The sequence below is a fragment of the Blastomyces dermatitidis genome, assembly GCF_000003525.1.
Source record: "Blastomyces dermatitidis ER-3 genomic scaffold supercont1.2, whole genome shotgun sequence".
In the NCBI taxonomy this organism is placed as follows: Eukaryota; Fungi; Ascomycota; class Eurotiomycetes; order Onygenales; family Ajellomycetaceae; genus Blastomyces; species Blastomyces dermatitidis.
This window is the reverse complement of record NW_025544775.1, coordinates 5501017-5520836: the sequence shown is the minus strand read 5'-3', so window position 1 is coordinate 5520836 and position 19820 is coordinate 5501017. Positions and strand designations below refer to the sequence as shown.

The 19820-nt window shown below is 31.1% G+C and overlaps 2 protein-coding genes across 3 annotated transcripts; one reads left to right on the top strand and one right to left on the bottom strand.

Moving 5' to 3' along the window:
• Nucleotides 1-15625: 15625 nt before the first annotated feature.
• Nucleotides 15626-18461, top strand: BDCG_02002. 2 transcript variants are annotated; one of them, XM_045417555.1, is made up of 3 exons: nt 15626-16049; nt 16144-17557; nt 17638-18461. In XM_045417555.1, the coding sequence occupies exons 1-2, from the start codon at nt 15760-15762 to the stop codon at nt 17423-17425; spliced, it is 1572 nt and encodes a 523-aa protein (XP_045279872.1). In that variant the 5' UTR covers nt 15626-15759; the 3' UTR covers nt 17426-17557; nt 17638-18461. The 2 variants fall into 2 exon arrangements, with proteins under 2 accessions (XP_045279872.1, XP_045274333.1); XM_045417554.1 differs by having other exon boundaries at nt 16144-18461.
• BDCG_02001 (uncharacterized protein) lies at nt 17031-18060 on the bottom strand. Its single transcript, XM_045417553.1, has one exon. The coding sequence runs from the start codon at nt 17761-17763 to the stop codon at nt 17458-17460; it is 306 nt and encodes a 101-aa protein (XP_045274332.1). The 5' UTR covers nt 17764-18060; the 3' UTR covers nt 17031-17457.
• Nucleotides 18462-19820: the final 1359 nt, after the last annotated feature.

Here is a 19820-nt window from a genome sequence, read left to right as displayed (position 1 = left end):
ATGTAAACAGAATTTGAATTCTCAAACTTCTGTTAAGATTAGAGAATTGAGAAATGACTCTAGTGATAAACTAGATATAATGCAAGCAGTTGAGATTCCTACTTTTCAGAACAGTTATAATCTACTATCTGATAATAGTGATTAGATTCTTCTCTACTCTCTTTTAGTATGAATATACAACAAAAACAACAAAAAAAGTTTAAAAACTCTTCAAAAATCACATTTATTCAAAATAATGTGAATAGAAACTCAAATTGCATTTATTCTTGTCTTCAAATTGCATTTGAATAAAAAGTTGATTTTGTACTGCTTCAGGAGCCGAATTTTGATGCTGAGTAAAAATATGTCATTTCTCATTCAAGCTACTACTGCTTTTTACCTCAAAAGTCTGAGATAAAGTCAAGAGTAGTGATCTATGGAAGAAAGAGATCAAGATATTAATTTAATCTAAGATTTGATATCATGTCTGACCCTGATATTCTGGTGAGTGATATTATAGATAAAGAAAATGAGTTTGATACTATACAGCTCATAAATATCTATAATGAAAAGTCATTGAAGGAAAATAATAATATCTGGACAATTGATAGAGGATTTCTGAACATAACTCCATCAAGAAACTCTATAATTGTAGGAGATTTCAATGCACATCATCTCTGATGAAATTCAGAATGCAAGAGAGCAGTGAGAGCTGATAATCTGATTGAATGAACCTTTAAGCATTCAATAGATTTGGTTAATAAGTCTGATCAACAAACATTCTTTAGAAAAGGCATGAAACAGAAGTCTATTATAGATCTAACATTCATGTCACAAAATCTAATGGAAAGAAGACTTGTAAACTGATTTATTGATTTAAATGAGACATCAGGATCAGGTCATGAGATTATTCAATTTGATATTGAACTAAGTGAAAAACAAATGAGTGAAAATCCTCTTCTCTCTAATCAGTATAACTTTGAAAAAGCTGATTGAAAAGCAGTTGAAGAAATCATAAAACTGTTAAAATCTGAAAGACAGAATGAGCTATATTGGAATTCTGATCAAGATATCTCAAATGAAATGCTTGAGAATAGAGTGAAGCTTATTACATCTATTATTCTAACAAGTGTTAGAGATAATATTTCAAAAAGAAAATCTTCTGAGTATTCAAAACCTTGATGAAATGAGAATATCTCATCTAAAAGAAAAGAATTAGCTACTGCTAGAAGAGATTGAAAGAATGATGTAATATCTGATGAAGAGTTCAAAGCTGTCAGAAATGAATATTTTTCAGATATTAAAAGAGCTAAAACAGACTGCTGGAATAAATTTCTTGAAGAAGCACAAGGAAAGGAAGTTTTTAAAGCTTTTAACTATACTAAAACAAGAAGTGTAGCAAAACTTCCAGCTCTAGAATATGAGTTTCAGAATGAATCATATACAGTAAACTCTTTTGAGGAAAAATGTCAAGCTTTCATGAGAATTCTCTTTCAGAACTCATCAGATTCAGATTCAGATTCAGAGAAAGAGAATATATCACTTCTCAACTACATTGATAAAAATGACTGGGAATGGCCTGATCTTACACAAGATGAATTAGAGTCAGCTATCTTCTCAAGTTCTGTTAAAACTGCTGCAGATCCTGATTCAATTAATCACTTGATTATTCAAAATACATATTCCTACTTAAAGAATGAATATTTTGAGCTCTTTTTCAATCTCTTGAAAAATGAATATCATTCTGAATGCTGGAGAGAAGCCACTGGAGTGATTCTTGCAAAACCTAATAGAAAAACTTTAATTTCTAAGTCATATAGAGTAATATCTCTATTGAACTGCCTAGGAAAGGTTTTAGAAAAGATAATAGCTACTTAACTATCTTTTATAAGCTCTATAGATGATTCTCTTTTATTCAGTGAATAAATGAAAGATAGAAAACAGTGTTCTGCAATTGACACTGTTCTCTCAGTTGTTCATGATATTCAAATAGCAAAGTATGAGGGTCTGGTCTCAACTGCAGTTTTTATTAATATAAAAGAAGCATTTGATCATGTTTCAAAGTCAAAGTTAATTCAGACATTGAAGATATTAAAACTGTCACTTTCTCTAATAAAATGAATTAACTGTTTTATATCTAAAAGAATTATACAACTCTTCTTTGATGGAATGAAACAAGACAAGACTGAGATAAAAATAGGAGTATCACAGAGGTCTTCAATCTCACTCATTTTATTTGCAATATACACTGCATATCTATTCAAGAATAGAAATATGAGAATAGTGTGATCTCTGAGTTATATGAATGATATTGATCTAGTCTACAGCTCAAAAACTATCAAAGAGAATTTGAAAGTAATTGAAGAAGCTGTAAAGGAAATCTTTGTTAGAGCAGATATCAATCAAATTCAATTTGATATGAATAAAACTGAGTTAATTCATTTCTTTTCTAGATTCAATGAGAAAGAACTATCTCTAACTCTTTTAAATAGAGAGATTAAATCCAGTGTAAATGTCAAATGATTAGAAGTATGATTAAACTCCAAGTTGAATTTTAAATATCACATTCAACAAAGAACTGTCAAGGCAGAAAGACTATTGAACAACATAATCAGACTATCAAATACAGAGAGAGGTCTATCCTTCCAGGCTATGAGACAGTTATATATAGCCTGTATTACATCAGTAGCTGATTATGAAGTTCAAGTTTGATGAAATAATCAAGGGAATTTCACTGAACTCTTTCAAAGTCTGCAAAACAGAGCCTTGAGAAGAATTCTGAGAGTATTCAAATCATCTTCTATTAAAGTAATGGAAATTGAAGCTTCAATTCCTTCTTCTGCTATTAGATTTGAAAAGGCCTGTATGAACTATGCTCTGAGAGTTGTAAAGATGAGCTCAAATCATATAATCAGAGAAAGAGTCTCTTCTTCATTTCCATCAATTAACTCTGAAAATGAACTGGATTGGAATAGATTTCTTGATTGGAATAAAAATAATTCTTCAAAGAAAATGCCTTCTCAACTGTACAGACTATGCTCTCTGATTAAAAATCAATTTTCTTCTTTAAATATTGAAAAAGTTGATCATGAGAAGTTATCTCTCTGGAGAAAAAAGCTTGAATCTCTTATAGACTTACAAATAAGTGAACTATCAAAAGAGAAAGAATATGAACAGCATTTGAAGAAAATTTCTACAATCAATATAAAAGACTCTATTCTGATTTATTCAGATGACTTAAAAAATAAGAACTTGAATAGATTAGATGCAGGCATTGCTTATACTGAAGATAATATTAATTTTATCTCAGATTTCTGAAATCTAGGCTCTGAATATGAAGTCTTTGATGCTGAACTATTTGCAATAGTGAAAGCTTTCAAACTTATTAAAATAAAATCTCATAAAAGAGAAAATTGTTTGAAAGAGGTATGAATATTCTCTGCTAGTCAAGCTGCTTTAAAAAGACTTAGAAATAGTCAGATTCATAATGATCAAATGAATCTTGAACTGATCTTAAACTCTGTTTTAAAAATTCAAAAGAGAAGAACATCAAAGCTGAGAATTCATCTGCACTGAGTTCCTGCTCATATGAATATTCATGGCAATGAATTGGCTGATTCAGCTGCAAAAAAGAATGCAGAATTAAGCAGATCTATTCAAAAAATTATGATCTGATCTTTTATAAAGAGAAAAATAAAAGAATCTTGTTTAGACAAGTGAAATGAAAGCTGGCAGAAACAAAAGAAGAGTATACATTATTCAAGATTTGAAACAAAATCCAAGTGAAAATCTTGTTCAATTAAATGTAAAAAGAAAATATTCTCATCTATAATACAGCTGAAACTAGGACATGGCTATTTCAAATCTTATATACAAAGATTTGATGATAGATTTGACTCAATAGAATGCTCATTCTGCAATACAAATAAGAACTCTGAGTATATTATAATGCACTGTGCATTATACAATAGTCTCAGAGCCAGATTGAAAGAGAAGTATGATCTAAATCAATTAAATATGAGATTCTTATTCTCAACTGAGACAGGAATTAAATACTTAATAGACTTTCTATCAGAAACTCAAGCAGCTACAAGAAAATGACTAAATTCAGAATTATCTGAATATGAAGAGGAGGAAATCAATCAGATATAGTCTGTTAAAACAGCTATACACTCTCTTTTAATAATTTGTTTTGTTATAGTCTCTCTTTACTTTATCTTTTTCTGTATCTTTTCTTTTCAATTTCTTTCTATCTATCTATTTAATGTGTCTATCTTTGAGACTGTGTTCTTTCTCTCTTTTCTTTTGTCATGATATTGTTAAATGGTTTCAATGTATCAAAAGATGTTAAAACACTGCAATTTGTAAACAGTTTTTGTATTCTGAGCTGGAATTTTCTGATTTTGCATATCTGAAATTGATGAATGTACAATAGTTAACTTTACAGACATAGAAAAAACTCTGAGAACTAAAGTTCTCAGGTAGATGTCATAGTCTCTGACTGCATACATCTATAATTGAAGAATAATAATAATAATAATAATAATAATAATAATAATAATGTTCTCTGTTCAGCTTATAAAATCTCTTAACTTATTCTTTAGATAAATCTTAAGAACAGATCAGTGAAATCTCTTATAATCATTCTTTAAATAATCTAGTCAGTTCTTGACTTCAGTGTAGTAGAGATCTATTATTATATAGATAATAGCTTCTTTATCTTTCATATTACACAGCTGAGCTTGTAAGTCAATTTCAAATATAAACTTGTAAAAGCTTTTATAGATTGTAATTCAGTAAGTAATCTTAAGTAGTTACAGCTTAAGAAAGTTTCTTTTCAGTTCATAGATATCTCTGAAGATTATATCTAGAGACTTAGTTTAAGAGTGTTTATAGATAAGAAGTATTTCTTATAGAAGAATAGCTTAATTCTGTGAGAGATACTCAAGAATATTCTTCACTAAGATTGATTTATTTATAAGTTCAGAGAGTTTCTCTATTACAGATATAGAGAATAATATTCTGTAAGAAATTAATAAGTTCTCTGAGACTTCTTTTATAAGAGTTATTTATAATTCAGATAACTACTTCTAAGTATCTGTAGTAAAGTTTACAGAGATTGAAGTATATAAGTTTCTAGTTCTTTCAGTCATAATAAGTGATTACTGATTAATAGAGCTTGAAATGTAAGAATTAGTGCTTGCAGACAATTATTCAGATGTTTACAGCTTGATATAATATGTACTATTAACTACCAGAAGTATTTATAATAGAAAGATAAAATGTAGAGATTAAATATATATTAGTATTCAAGCTGAGTTATTATCAGACTTCCGGCCGCGTCAAGGCTCTACTGCGGTTCCACACGGCTCATCACTTTCATGCAGATGATTTCATTTCATCTGAACCAGTTTTCAACCACTCTATAACATCATTCAGATATATCATAGAAAGATTCAATTGATGAATATAAGAATCTCATTTCTATACAAGGTCAGCAGATTACTTTTTCTTAACAGTGAGACATCACTGAGATATCACTCTGACTATTCTCACTTATGAAATAAGAGAAGGTATCTGCTCATTGTCTATATAGAATAGCTAGATGCTGACTCTCAATGAAAGAAGTCAGTGATTTGTTTTTCTTCTACTGAAATATATATAAGAGTTACTGCATGTCTTATACAATCTTCTTAGTATACTAAGTATCATATCTGTGATATTCTTATAATAACTCTGTAGTCTACAAGCTCACTATTCAAGCAAGATAGTCAAGCTCACTTATATGACTTTTTAAACAACTACTTCTATATAATATCACTGACTAGTCACTGCTTCAGTTCTGTTATATTACAATTTGAATCACTCAATCTGATTACATGTTTAAATCAGTCAAGCTCTAACAGACTGATATAATCTTATACACTCACACTGAGACTGATCTGATCTCACTCTCTGAGAGAAACACTACATCATTCTCTAGAGTGCATACATCTCTACTCTGACAGAAATCTGAGATTTCTGAACTCACTATACATTTTAACATAATTTCTTCAACTGCTCTATCACTGCCGCGGCCTCTACACATCTACATCTATTATAAAGATAGGGAGATTAAGATTGAAGATTCACTGAGATATAAGAAAAACATCTTGTCTGAATTTCACAGCTTTATCTGTACTCTTGAATGGAAATTCTGCCTTAATCTGAGCCAGTATAATACTTATAAGATATGAGTAATATACACTGTCAATCTTCTTGAAGGTATCTCTGCAACTACTTGAGCTATCAAGAAGAGAGAGCTTGAGTGTATCAATACTATCATAACTTGAGAAGAATTCAAGAACTTTCTACTGAATTAAATTAAAGATTACTGTAACTGTGACTTCACAGTGATACAGTAGTTCAACTCATTATATTAATAAGATAATGAGAATTCTTTCAATTTCAATATAAGATTTGAAGAATATTGAGAGAAATTAACTGATGATTTAAATCAATTAAAAACACAGCTTTATCTTACAAAGCTGACTTATAAGATGCAGATAATAATATTATAATATCAGAGTTTATTAATTAATTACACTGAGCTTGTTAATCTGACTTTCTGAATCTATTTAAATAATTAATTCTCTGAGAAAAAGATTAATAAGATCTCTTCTAAGTAATTAATAATGAAATCTAAACAGTGCTGTAATAACTTCAGTGTGAAAAAAGTAAAGAAGAATTTTAAATATTCTGATTCTTCACTCACTGTGAAGAAATACTAAAAAAGATTTAATAAAGATCTCTATTTCAACTGCAGAGCTGATGATCACTATATCAGTGATTATAAGAAGCTGAAGAAGAGAAGAAATTAAGAAGATATTTTCTTAAAGTTAACTTCTCTTCTGATAAATGTATCTGTGAAAGATAAAGAAGAGAAAGAAATGAAGAATTGATAATTCTCATATCTCTAAGTTCATGTTACAATCACAATACATACTCTGAATGAGAAGATATCAGTGAGATGTCTACTTGACTCTGAGATGAATACTAACTTCATATTCTATTTCTTTTCTTTGATAAAGAATTGAAAGAAAATAGATCTGTCAGATTATATGAAATTTACTGATAAAATAAAATGTCATTATTTTAATATAATTCAAATGAAGTGTGTGATCACAGACTTAGAAGAAATCTTTAAGAAGAGCAGTCTGCTTCTTCACACAGTTAATATTATAGATGAGAACATCATTCTAGATCTTCTATAATTGAGAGAAAACAATTCTCTCATTAACTGAGTTACTCAGATATGATAATACTGTCTCACTGAGCCCCGGTGGCCGAATGGTTAATGCGGCCACCCGGTAGCGCCTTGGCGTGGGAAACCAAGGCGTGTGGGTTCGAAACCCGCAGAGGATACATTAAATCCGGAACTCAAGCACCTCAGGTTCCTAATAAATACAGAGGTGTACAAATCGCTTCAATAAATCGCTCTATGTTCCTGGGCTGGGAAGTTATTATTGCATGTATCTAATTGTCACTTCTTTGTATTTCCTATGTTCTTGTTATCTTGGCGTGGTCTCAACACCTGTATTTCCTCCTGTATAATCAACACTTGGCCTGTATTTAACATCACGCAAGGACTCATCATAAGCTTCGCTTGCATATGAGTATAATGAAAGAATAATAATAATAATAATAACTGTCTCACTGATGAAGAGACAGTGATAGAGAAATCTGAAGAGTTTTATCAGAAGAATCTTAAGAAAAAGATAGAGTTGATATACTGTATAGCAGATGATTGAAACTTGAAAATAGATGAAGAAGTCATCACTCTCACTACTAGATTAGCAGCAGTATCTGTCATTGAAGATGAATATATACAACATCTCTTTACAGATTTTAAGAATGTCTTTTTAAAAAGAAAAGCAGTGAAGTTTTCTGATATCAAGATATAATATAAGATTCATCTTGAAGACAGTGTAACAGTACTGTACAGACTTCTTTACAACTTATCTGTAAAGAAATTGAATGTTCTGTATAAATATCTTGAAGAAGTACAATCAAAGAACTGAATATATTTATTAAAGAGTTCAGCAGAAGCATCTATACTCTTTGTATTCAAGAAGAATAATAGACTATGTCTATATGTAGACTACAGAGGCCTCAATAAGATGACAGTTAAGAATTACTATTTATTACTATTAATTAATGAGATGATCAATTGATTATCTGAAGCAAAGATATTCTCAAAGATTGATATATAAAATATCTATCATATTATTATTATTATTATTATTCTTCAATTATAGATGTATGCAGTCAGAGACTATGACATCTATCTGAGAATCTTTAGTTCTCAGAGTTTTTCCTATATCTATAGAGTCAACTATTATACATTTATCAATTTCAAATATGTAAAATCAGAAAATTCCAGCTCAGAATATAAAAACTGTTTATAAATTACTGTATTTCAACACCTTCTGATAGTTTGAAATCATTTAAAAATATTATGATAAAAGAAAAGAGAACATAGTCTTAAAGATAGATATATTAAATAGATAGAGAAAAGAACAGAAGAAAACAAGTATAGTAAAGAGAGCTACAGAACAAGATCTCTACAGTTTACACCTTAAGCTATATACATATTTTAACACTCTATATAACTGACTGTTGCCTCTGTTCTCTCAGACCTGCTTCAGAGATTATCATTCTCTCTAAAGAGTCACCACTCAGCTAGCTTCTGTAACTAGCTTACTCATAAGTGAGATTCTCACTAAGAATAACATCAGAGCTACTCAATTCTAGTTAAGTCTCTAATCTTCTAACTGTCAATCTCAGTATTTCAGTCTATCAATTGACTGTCATGATCTTGCTTGCACTAATCATCTATTAAGAGTGTCTAAGTCTTGTCTCATCTAGGTTCTTGCTAGGCCCAGAGTATTCTAATTGAATAGTTTTTAAATCTCATTCTCTGAAAGTGAGTGCCTAGAGTGAGGGAGATGAGACCTGGCCAGTTAAGCTTGATAATGATTCACTATTCTGCAGACACTCTAGACTTCAATCACTCTAGTACTGATCTAACTTGAAGTGTCTGAGAGACTGTTAACTCTAAGATCAGTGAGAATTAGTGCTTGAAAACCTCTGAGATGAACATCTTAAGCTTGATAATGATTCACTATAGTGCATCTGAGAGCCCTTGATACTGTTTTATAACTTAACAGTGGAAGCTGTGATTAAGATGACTCTTGCAGGGTTCGAACCTGCCCTCTCTTAACATTCATTCCCCGGAGGGAAGGCCGCTAATTGAGGCTTCATGGTAGCGTAGTTAATCACTACGCTACCGGGCCAGAGATATCTATCATAGAATCAGAGTTAATAAAGACAATATTTAAAAAACAGCTTTTTATATTAAGTACAGTAATTTTGAATATCTTGTTTTATCTTTTAATCTTTATAACACTTCAGTCATCTTTCAGATCTATATAAATGAGACACTGCAGAGTCTTATTAATATCTTCTGCATAGTATACTTGAATAATATTCTAATCTTCTTGAAATCAGAGAAAGAATATGATACTCATATTTAAAAAGTATTAAGTCACTTAAGATAGTATTAACTCTATATAAACACTGAAAAATACTCATTCTACATGCAGAAGATTGATTTCTTAGATTATATTATTAAGATAACTGACATTTCAATGAACAGAAGCTGAGTCTCTGTTATTAAGAACTGATCAGTACTGCAGATATACTGTAAGATGCAGATATTTCTAGAATTTGCAAATTTCTACAGATAATTCATCTATATATATTTATAAATTACTGCTTCTCTTACAGATCTGTTAAAGAAAAGTGTGAAAGATAGAAAAATAGAATCATTTACTCTTATTCAAGACACTGTGCAGATATTTGTGAAATTGAAATAAGCTTTCACAGATATTATAATGCTGAATCACTTTAATTCTGACTTACTCAGTTAGTGTAAGACTGATGTATCTGAGAATAAGATCTGTGAAATCTTTTCACAGTTGATATCAGAGATCTTTCAATATTGAAAGAATCAGAGAATAATCACTTCTGAGAAAATAGATAATGAATTATCTGTGAGAGAAGACTTTTTCACAGAGTCTATAAAACACTGTAAATAGAGATCAGTGATCTTCTTCTTTAAGAAGTTATCACTTATACAGAGAAGATATGATATTCATAATCAGAAGATATTAGCAATTATTGAATTCTTTAAGATCTAGTGATATTATCTTCAGAATAGTAAGTACTCAGTGTAAGTTCTCACTGATTATGCAAATCTGCATTACTTCTTGACAATAAAGAGCTTGATAGAATGTTAAACCAGGTGAGTGAAGCTGCTTTCAGAGTATGATTTCTATATCTGATACTGTTCAGATTAACTTAATCTCACTGATATACTGTTTAGATGATCTGATTATAATATCATTAATACAGAGAAGAATTCTATAAAAGAATCTCTGTCATCACTGCAGAAGAAGCTGACTGCAGAGAGTTGAAATTCTCTGAAGCTCAGAAACAGTATTAGAGAGATAGCTGTATGACTCAGTATAGAAGATAAAAGAAAACTCAGATTCTCACAGAGAACTGATACTGAAGATTATGAGTTTCTTATATCATATTTTATAATCATTGAATTAGTAAAGAATGAAATAGTCTATAATCTTTCAATCTGACTACTTTTAAAATTTATTAATAAGTTACAGAAGAGAGATGTCTCTACTGCAGCTTAAATTTAGAAGTTGAAGAAGAAAGAATTTAGTTTAAACTTAGAAGAGACAGACTCTGAGTGAGATAATACTGCTAAGAAACTAAGTCACTGATAACTAGAAGAATATGAACTTCTATTACTGAATAATTCAGTCTTCATCTCTTATAGTAGAGTGATGTATCAGAAGTTATTAAGAATTTATTATAATAATTCTTATATAGAGCACTTCAGATTAGAGAAGACTGAGAAGCTTCTAAAATATAAATATATTTAAGACAAGCTTCAGACAGATATTAAAGAGTATATTAAGACTTATAATATTTATCAAAGAATAAAGATCTCACAGTATAAGTAATATAATGAGTTAATATCACTATCTGTTTCAAAGAGCTTATAATAGAATCTATTGATGAATTTCATAGTTAATCTACTGAAGTTAACAAGAGTCAAAGAATATGACTCAATTTTAGTTATTATTAACTACTTTATAAAGATAGTCAGATATATCTCTATTTATAAAAAGATTAAAGCCTCTGAATTAGCTGATCTATTTTTAGATATCATTATTTATAATCACAGTGCTCTGAAATTATTGATAATAGATTAAGAATCTCTCTTTATCAGTAAATACTGATCAGCTTTTTACTATTATCTTATAATAAGATGTCTTCTCAGTACTGCATTTTATTCACAGATAGATAATCAGACTGAATACTAGAATCAGATACTAGAACAGCATCTTTGAGTGTTCTATTTATATTATTAGAATGATTAACTTAAACATCTTCTAACTACTGAATTCATATATAATAATGTAAAGAATACAATCTTAAAGATATCTTCTTTCTATACTTATTATAAATATAATTCTTCATTACTCAGTGATGTCACAGATGATATTTTAAAGAGAGAGATAGACAGTTAGAATATTAGATAGATATAGAGAATGAAGTATCTCTCAGTATCAGAAGTAAAAGTGAGATTGAAACTTTTGAATAAAATTCATGAGAAGACAGTGAAAAGTATTCACTATATTCAGAAGTAGTAGATAAAATACTATAATTAAAAACATCTTTTAATGAAGTTCTTAATAGAGAATTAAGTACTACTTTCAGCAAAGAATATCAAGATAATAAGACTATATAAGAAGCTCAGTGAGTAGTGACTAGAATCTTTCTCAGTAACAAGAGTGATAAGTAAATAGATATATAAGTTGAAATTACTTACAGAATTGAAATCAATTCATTCTGTTTTTCATATTTCTTATTTAAAGCTCTATAAGTAACACTCTGAGACAGAGCTGTCTCAGCTAAATAATATTAAGATTAAGAGTGATACTGAATATCTTATGAAGAAAATATTAAATAAGTGAATATATTACAGTAAGCTTCAATATCTTGTTAAATAAGAAGATTATTTATTATCAGAGAATTTATAAGAATCACTTGAGTATTTGAAAAATACTGAGAAAGAGATTATGAGCTATGAAATGACTAGTAAAGACTGTCTTATTACATATCAGAGACATTGAGTAAGAAATACTGCTTAAGACTTCTTATTTTTCTTAAAGAGTTTTTTTTAGAGATAATCTTATAATAATAAGTCAGTATCTTATAGATTTTATAGCACTTTTCTTCTATTTTCTCTTAAAGAGTTTTTTAAAAGTTTAATAAGACTATACAAGTGTAAAATTTCTGAAGCAGTTAGAGAAAAGAGATATTAAGAATTAATAAAAAGATTAATATTATTAATCTGTGAGCTGCTGCTATTCTAATAGAGTTATAGTCTGCTGAAAAAGTAAAAAGAGAGATCAGAGTCTACTTATTAATAATCACACTCTTATCAAACTCATTCTTCACTGTTGAAGTCTTCAGTATCAGCATCTTTATCTACTGAGAAGTTAGTAGTGTAATACTGTAGAAGAGTATATGAAATGTATAAAAATATTAACTTATTAACTTATAAAGCATCTCAGTCATCTACTCTAATTGAAGTAAGATTCTCTTCAATCAGTAATTAATCTTTACAGTACTTTTAATAGTAGTACTGATTAATTTCTTCTTAGAGTCAGTCATTCTGAGATGTTTTTTCATCTCAGAGATTCACACTTTCATCTTCTTTTATAGATGAGTAAGAGAGATCTTCTCAGTCTTGATAAAATCTATCAATACTTAAAGCTCTGAGATTCTCACTCTATACTACTTAAGTATTTAGACTTCTTATCAGAGCTGATATAACATCTTTCTATAAGATAATACTTACAGAGAGATAGAAGTCATTATTACAGATATAACAGAAATAATAGAAGTGAGAGAAGAAATAAGTGTATAAAATCTCTTTCTTCTTCAGCTGCTTAGTATAGTGTAGATAAGTGATAATACTGATCAGAGACTGCACTGAAGTCTTCTCACAGAGAGAAGATAAAGAAATTACAGAACTCTGTGAACTCAACTCAGCAGCATTCTGAGCAGAGCTCAGATATATTATAGAAGAGAAACTATGAATTGAGCTTCTCAGAGCTGCTGTTTCTGAAATCAAGCTCTTTTCAGAGTCCTCTTCAAATGATCACGAAGGGTCATATATCACTGTATTGATTGAGAGAGAAGACAGTGTTGCAATAGCAGTGAGAGAAGTAGAGAAAGAATCAGATATGAATAAACTGATCAGCAGAAGAGATGACATCTCACTGCAGAGTATGATAACTATCACTGCAGCTGCAAGAGAAGCAGGAGAAGAAGAAGAAGATATGACAATGAGAGTGATGCTCCCGCGGCTCAGTGACACTGCTGTCTCCACCTTCAATCTGACTTTCTTAGTGATTATGAAGACTGCTGCTGCATCATGAAGATGTTTACTCACTAGAAAACATCAGAATAAGCTCTTTATTATTCTTCAAGAATGATACTCTCATACACTCACTATTACAATTGAAGAGAGGGAAAGAAAAATATTTCATAGAGAAGAGAATCTTTTCAAAAAATTCTGTCACTACTGTTAACTTTGTCTCTAAAATACATTACTTTTGCAGGGAATTTTATATATAGAAGAGAATATAATAAGAGATCTGTAAGTCATTTATTAACTACATTTTTCATATTTCAAATTAATATATAAGAAACTCATTTATCACACATTTGATTTGAATGAAGATGAGTAAAGAAAGATTTATACAGTCAGTAGAAAAACTCATCTATTTCTTTATATTATATACAGTATATATGCTATCAATCAGTTGATAACTGTTGCTATACAATAAAGAGAATTTCTAATTCAGTAATCTTAAGAGTATAAAGACTATACTCTTAAAGAGAAGAGTATTATTATACTCTCAGTTATATTAAGACTCTGCTGCAGTTTCACATAACTCATCACTTTTATATGAATAATTTCATCTTATTTGAACTAGTTTTCAATCACTCTATAATATTATTCAGATATATTATAGAAAGATCTGATTAATGAATATAAGAATCTCACTTCTATATAAGATCAGCAGATTACTTTTTCTTAATAGTGAGACACTGCTAGACTGACCGTGTGACCGTGTCTGAGACCAGAATCAGATTTTTTGATAGTCTCATTATCAATTCAACTGATCTCATTACATGGTTTTAACATTAGATAGTAGTCTCATACTGTCTCAGTGAGACTTAGTGTCTACTCTTATCACATTTTTCAAATGAGATCATGATTTCCACTTCTCAATTTAAATTATTTTTATGGCTTTAAATGACTTTAAATCTCATTTGAGTGTTATCAAAAAGTGTTACTTTTTAAAAAATTAAAAATAGTCTAAAAAAAACCTTAAAATGTCTAAAAATAGTAACTTTATGCTAAGAATGAGACTAAATGAGATTAAATGAGATTACTTTCTTATTTTTTTCAAGTCATGATTTCATTTTAAGATCTGATATATAGTCACTTTACATGTTTTTTTGATAGCCAGTCCCAGTGGGATTCACGCCAAGAAATGTATGAGATCAGATCAAATGAAATCAAATGTGAAATTCATGATTTCAGCAGCCAGTCTAGACACTGCTGAGATATTACTTCAGCTATTCTCACTTATAGAATGAGAGAAGATATCTGTCTATTATCTATATAGAATAGCTAGATACTGACTTCTGATAAAAGAAGTCAGTGATTTATTTTTCTTTTACTGAAATATATACAAGAGTTACTACATATCTTATACAATTTTCTTAGTATACTAAGTATTATATCTGTGATATTCTTGCAATAACTCTGTAGTCTATGAGCTTACTATTTAAGCAAGATAGTTAAGCTCACTTATATAACTTCTTAAATAACTATCTCTATATAATGCTGCTGACTAGCCGCTGCTTCAGTTCTATCATATTACAGTTATGAATAGTAGTTGTGAACTTCAGTCTATATAGTTATGTATAGTCAAGAGCTGTTAACTCTATTAGTTACATGAGAGATAGAAATAGAGGTAAAGAATTCACAAGAAGCGGGATTTCTTATAAAATCACTACTCTTAATTTTATCTCAGATTTTTCAGATAGAAAGTAGTAATAGCTTGAATAAGAAATAATGTACTTTTACTCAGTATTAGAGTTTGATTCTTGAAACAGTACAAAGTTAACTTTTTATTTAAATATAATCTGAAGTAGACTGACTGTGTAATCATGTCTGAGATCAGAATCAGATTTTTTAATAGTCTTATTATCAATTCAACTGATTTCATTACACAGTTTTAACATTAGATAGTAGTCTTATACTGTCTCAGTGAAACTTACTGTCTACTCTTATCACATTTTTCAAATGAGATCATGATTTTCACTTCTTAATTTAAATTATTTTTATTGCTTTAAATGACTTTAATTGAAGATGGATGAAAAAATGAAGATTGGGCGGGCGTTGGCTGTACGCGGGCGTTGGGTGGTTGATTACGTTATCGGAGCGGATCAACTATCTATCTCGGGGCCCCAAGCCCTTTCTTGTCATTGCATCCCCCATCAGGTTCACACACTTCTTGAAGAATTGTACTTCTATTCAGCCGTATAAAGAGAGACTATGTCTAGAAAATGGACCTTATCACTCAACATAGAATAAAGAAGGAGGCGCAAGACTTCATTGCCTCCATTGATCAATCTGCTGTCTGCGAGCTAGCAACATCATTCCATCCAGCGAAGAAGCGCTGTCGGATATTTGATGAAGTGAAGAAAGGCGGGTTTAATGTCTGCTTTCCAGTCGAGTTTACGAATGATTCAAACAGTAACAGCACATCAAATGAGAGATGGATGGTTCGAATCCCAATTCTACCGCGCTTAGCTTTTCCAGAGGAAAAACTGCGCAGTGAAATCGCTACAATGAAGTGAGTTAGGCCGTCCTTATCTTACTCTACAATGTGGATGCAGTTTTAAATCCGCACTGAACATTTTTGAGCTAATACAAATCAATCATCATAGATTCATCACGGAAAATACTACCATACCTATCCCACACTTACATGGGTATTCAATAAAACGAAACAACTCGCTTGGTCTCCCATTTATGCTCCTGAGCTATGTCGAAGGAAAGTCTCTGTTCACTGTGGAAGTTCGCAAGCTCTCAGATCGTGAACGGCGTCAATTCTTCACAAAACTCGGTGATATCTATATCCAGCTGTTTCAGCATCAGTTTGATCGGATTGGCGCCCTGACTTTGGATGCGGACGATGTGCATTGGGTTTTTGATCACAATCGACCACTCTCAGTATTAATGAATGATCAGTCCCTCGCGGGAATTGAGTCATGCCGCTTGATAGCACCCAATCAAACATTTCATTCAACGATAGATTACGCCTATACAATACATCAGGCTTTGCTTGACGACTTTTATCGGCGGAGAGACAGTATTATAGGTGAAGATGATGCTTACTCATACATCTACAGCTTACACAAATCTTGTTGCTTTCTGATGAAGTGGGTAAAGCCTGAATACAATCATGGCCCGTTTATTTTGATGCATGGTGACCTACGGTCTGCCAACATTCTTGTTGATGATGATCTAAATATTGTCTCTGTGTTGGACTGGGAATGGAGTCACACAATCCCTGTGCAGATGTTTATTCCTCCGTCCTGGCTTGATGGTCTTGAGTTGGTAGGAAGCGCAAAAATGCCCCATCGACTGCTCTATGAGAGCATGCTGTTTACTTTGGAAATGGAAACAAGACGGCGTGAGAGCGAATATCATCCTGAGTGCCGACATCTTGATCAACTGCCATTGGCCAAAATATGGAGGAAAAGCCTCCGATCTCCTGATCTTTTTATCGCACACGCGCTACTGCAACCTCTTTACTTTGGTGATCTTTACTGGTCTGTGTTTGAATATGATTACTATGGGAATGACCGAATTCATTTTAAACAGAGAATGAATGATTTCTTCAGCCTGGAGATACACAAGCCAGAGTTGGAGGCAGTACGGGAGAAACTTAAAGATCTTGAAGAATTTGAAAAAGAATGTGATCTGCTTGGAATTGAAAGAGAGACACAAGAGACTGAAAGATGTGGAAACAATCATCCAAACCATACCCTTGGGAAACCAAAAGCCAATTCACCTGAACCATTGCATCGTCTAAGAACTAGCCTCAAAAACCTTGCACTGAAACTCCTATGGTCAAGCCAAACAATGGCACATTCGCGTTGGGCATTTATCGGGACCACGCTCATTGCAGCTTGTTACGTCGTTATCATACGTCAGCGGAAGTGATCGAACGTTCGCGATGAGCCATTGCAATTCGTTCAAGGCTGTGAAAGGAGCCTAATGGAGGATTCGATTGCGGCAATTTTGTCGGAAGTATTGATAAGATCTTGCTGATGCTTAGCCATCTCTTGATCAATCGTGAGTGTTGTCACGCCTGTGCGGCCGCCCCGGGCATTGCGGGCGCTTGTTGAGAGCTGTTCTAACTCCTGGCGATGCAGGTGGAGATCATTTATGAAGGTATCAAGTTGAGTTAGGTGTGATTGAAGTTGTTCGAGTTCTTTTTTCTTCGCCTCCAGCTCAGCGACGATGTCTTGACTCAATGTTGGCTGCGCGGTCCCAGACATGTTGGAAAACTCAAATCACTGGTAATCGTTATGTTATGTGATGGATTTTAAGCTTCAGAACTCCGTCCCTTACTTTATTCCAAATTCACTGTTCTTTTTTCCTCTGCCCCTCCCTGCACATTTTAGGCAACTATCACTCCGGCAGGGGTCTATTGGGCAATAATCAAGAACGGTATATGCAACCGCATGGTAGTTAATGCAGCAGTGCTACATTGGCCGTCTCTAAAAGACTAGCGTATTCTATACAGGCAATTTTCATGGGTTCACACCATAATTTGTAGGCTACTGGGGCAAAAGAGCTCAGTCACCACCAGCGCACTGCTGGTAGAAGGGCCGATCAACCCGGGACCCTCAACACCCCCTCTCAGACCAGCTATCACAGAGTACTCCTCTCTGTGACTCCTCTCAGTGACTCCTCTTAGTGACTCCTCTCAGCAGTCTTTCTTTTTGAACTCACTTCTAGGGCTCATTCTTTCAAGGGCTAACTTCTAGAGCCTTTTTTCTGAGGTGTCTCTTGGCACTGTTTTAATGTCTGAGATATCTTTTTGGGATAACTATTGTTTGGAATTTTATCCTTAAGTCCATCCTGGGATTGAACCCATGCATGTTGACCACAGCGGGGCTCACGCTAAACAATCTCATAATCTGTAGGCTACTAACATCATACGGGAAGAATGTAGACTTATTATACGACCGGATTATAGTTGTTCCACTGTGCCAATCAGCAACACAGGCCGCCGAACTGTAAATCATAGTATAATGGTGAATGAACTGTGGAACCACAGTAAATAGAGTATGAACAGAAAAAAATCATTATTATATTAACAGTGTCACTGATTTCTATCTATATAATCACTAATTATTAAAAACATCTCATTTATCAGAATTATTCTCTATTGAAAATTAATTATATTTCTACTTAATTTCTCTCAAAGTATCTGAATTAGTCTTCATTTTCAGGTATAATTTTATTATCAATTATCTCATTGAATTTATAAATCAGAATTAAAGTTTCTGAACTAGTTATTATCTAAGAAGCACTCTTATTAATTATACATTATTTATAAGTAAGAATTTCAGAGTAATTAAGAACTGAGTATTTAAAGATTTATATAATTATTAACTTCTGAATAAATCTGAGAATTATTTCACTGACTCTAACTTACTGTTTCAGTAATTATTTTATAAGTTCAGAGACTCAGAACACTTATCAGAGTTAGAAGATTAAAGAAGAAAAAAGAGAAAGAATTAACAGTAATAATAGAGAGACTGATAAGAATTATAGAAAGAAAAAGAGAATTATTACTATTAATAGATTTCTTATTACTACTACTCTTATCAACTATATTACTGAGAAGTTTGATAATTATTTTAAATTAGTTTATTATTTTATATACTTTAATAAAAATACACTGTACTTTTTCTTTAATACTGTTAATTAAGTTTATAAGATTCTTTATTACTACTTTTTAATTCTTATAATAATTATTAACTGATTTTAAGATCTTCTACTAAATAGCAAGCTTTATATTTTTAATATTTGATTTTATCTTTTTAATAATAATTTTCTTCTTCTTTACAGTGATTTTCTTCTTTTTAATCTTTAATTTAACTCTTTCAATATTCAACTTAATCTTCTTAATTTTAAGTTTAACTTTTTTAGCAGAACTAATAAATATATTCAAGACTTTTAATATAATAGTTATACTTTTTATTTTTTAATTTTCTGCTTTCTATCAGTGTGTGTTTACTTTCTTAATTTACTTAAATAAATTCTTCACTGTCTTTAGTATGACTGACTTGACTGATTTCTTCATAACTTGTAACATGTCAGAATCAAAGTGATGACTAGCTGACAGTGTTACATAGAGATAGTTGTTTAAGAAGCTGTATAAGTGAGCTTAACTATCTTACTTAAATAGCAAGCTTGTAGACTACAGAGTTATTGTGAGAATATTATAGATGTAATACTTAGTATACTAAGAAAATTATATAAAATATACAGTAACTCTTATATATATTTCAGTAGAAGAAAAATAAATTACTGACTTCTTTTA

Excerpts from the sequence above, each read along its gene's own strand:
- BDCG_02001 (XM_045417553.1), bottom strand. The coding sequence starts at position 17,763 with ATGTCTGGGACCGCGCAGCCAACATTGAGTCAAGACATCGTCGCTGAG.
- BDCG_02002 (XM_045417555.1), top strand. The coding sequence starts at position 15,760 with ATGGACCTTATCACTCAACATAGAATAAAGAAGGAGGCGCAAGACTTC. Across the intron at positions 16,050-16,143 it reads AGTGAAATCGCTACAATGAA|ATTCATCACGGAAAATACTA; the intron begins GTGAGTTAGGCC and ends CAATCATCATAG.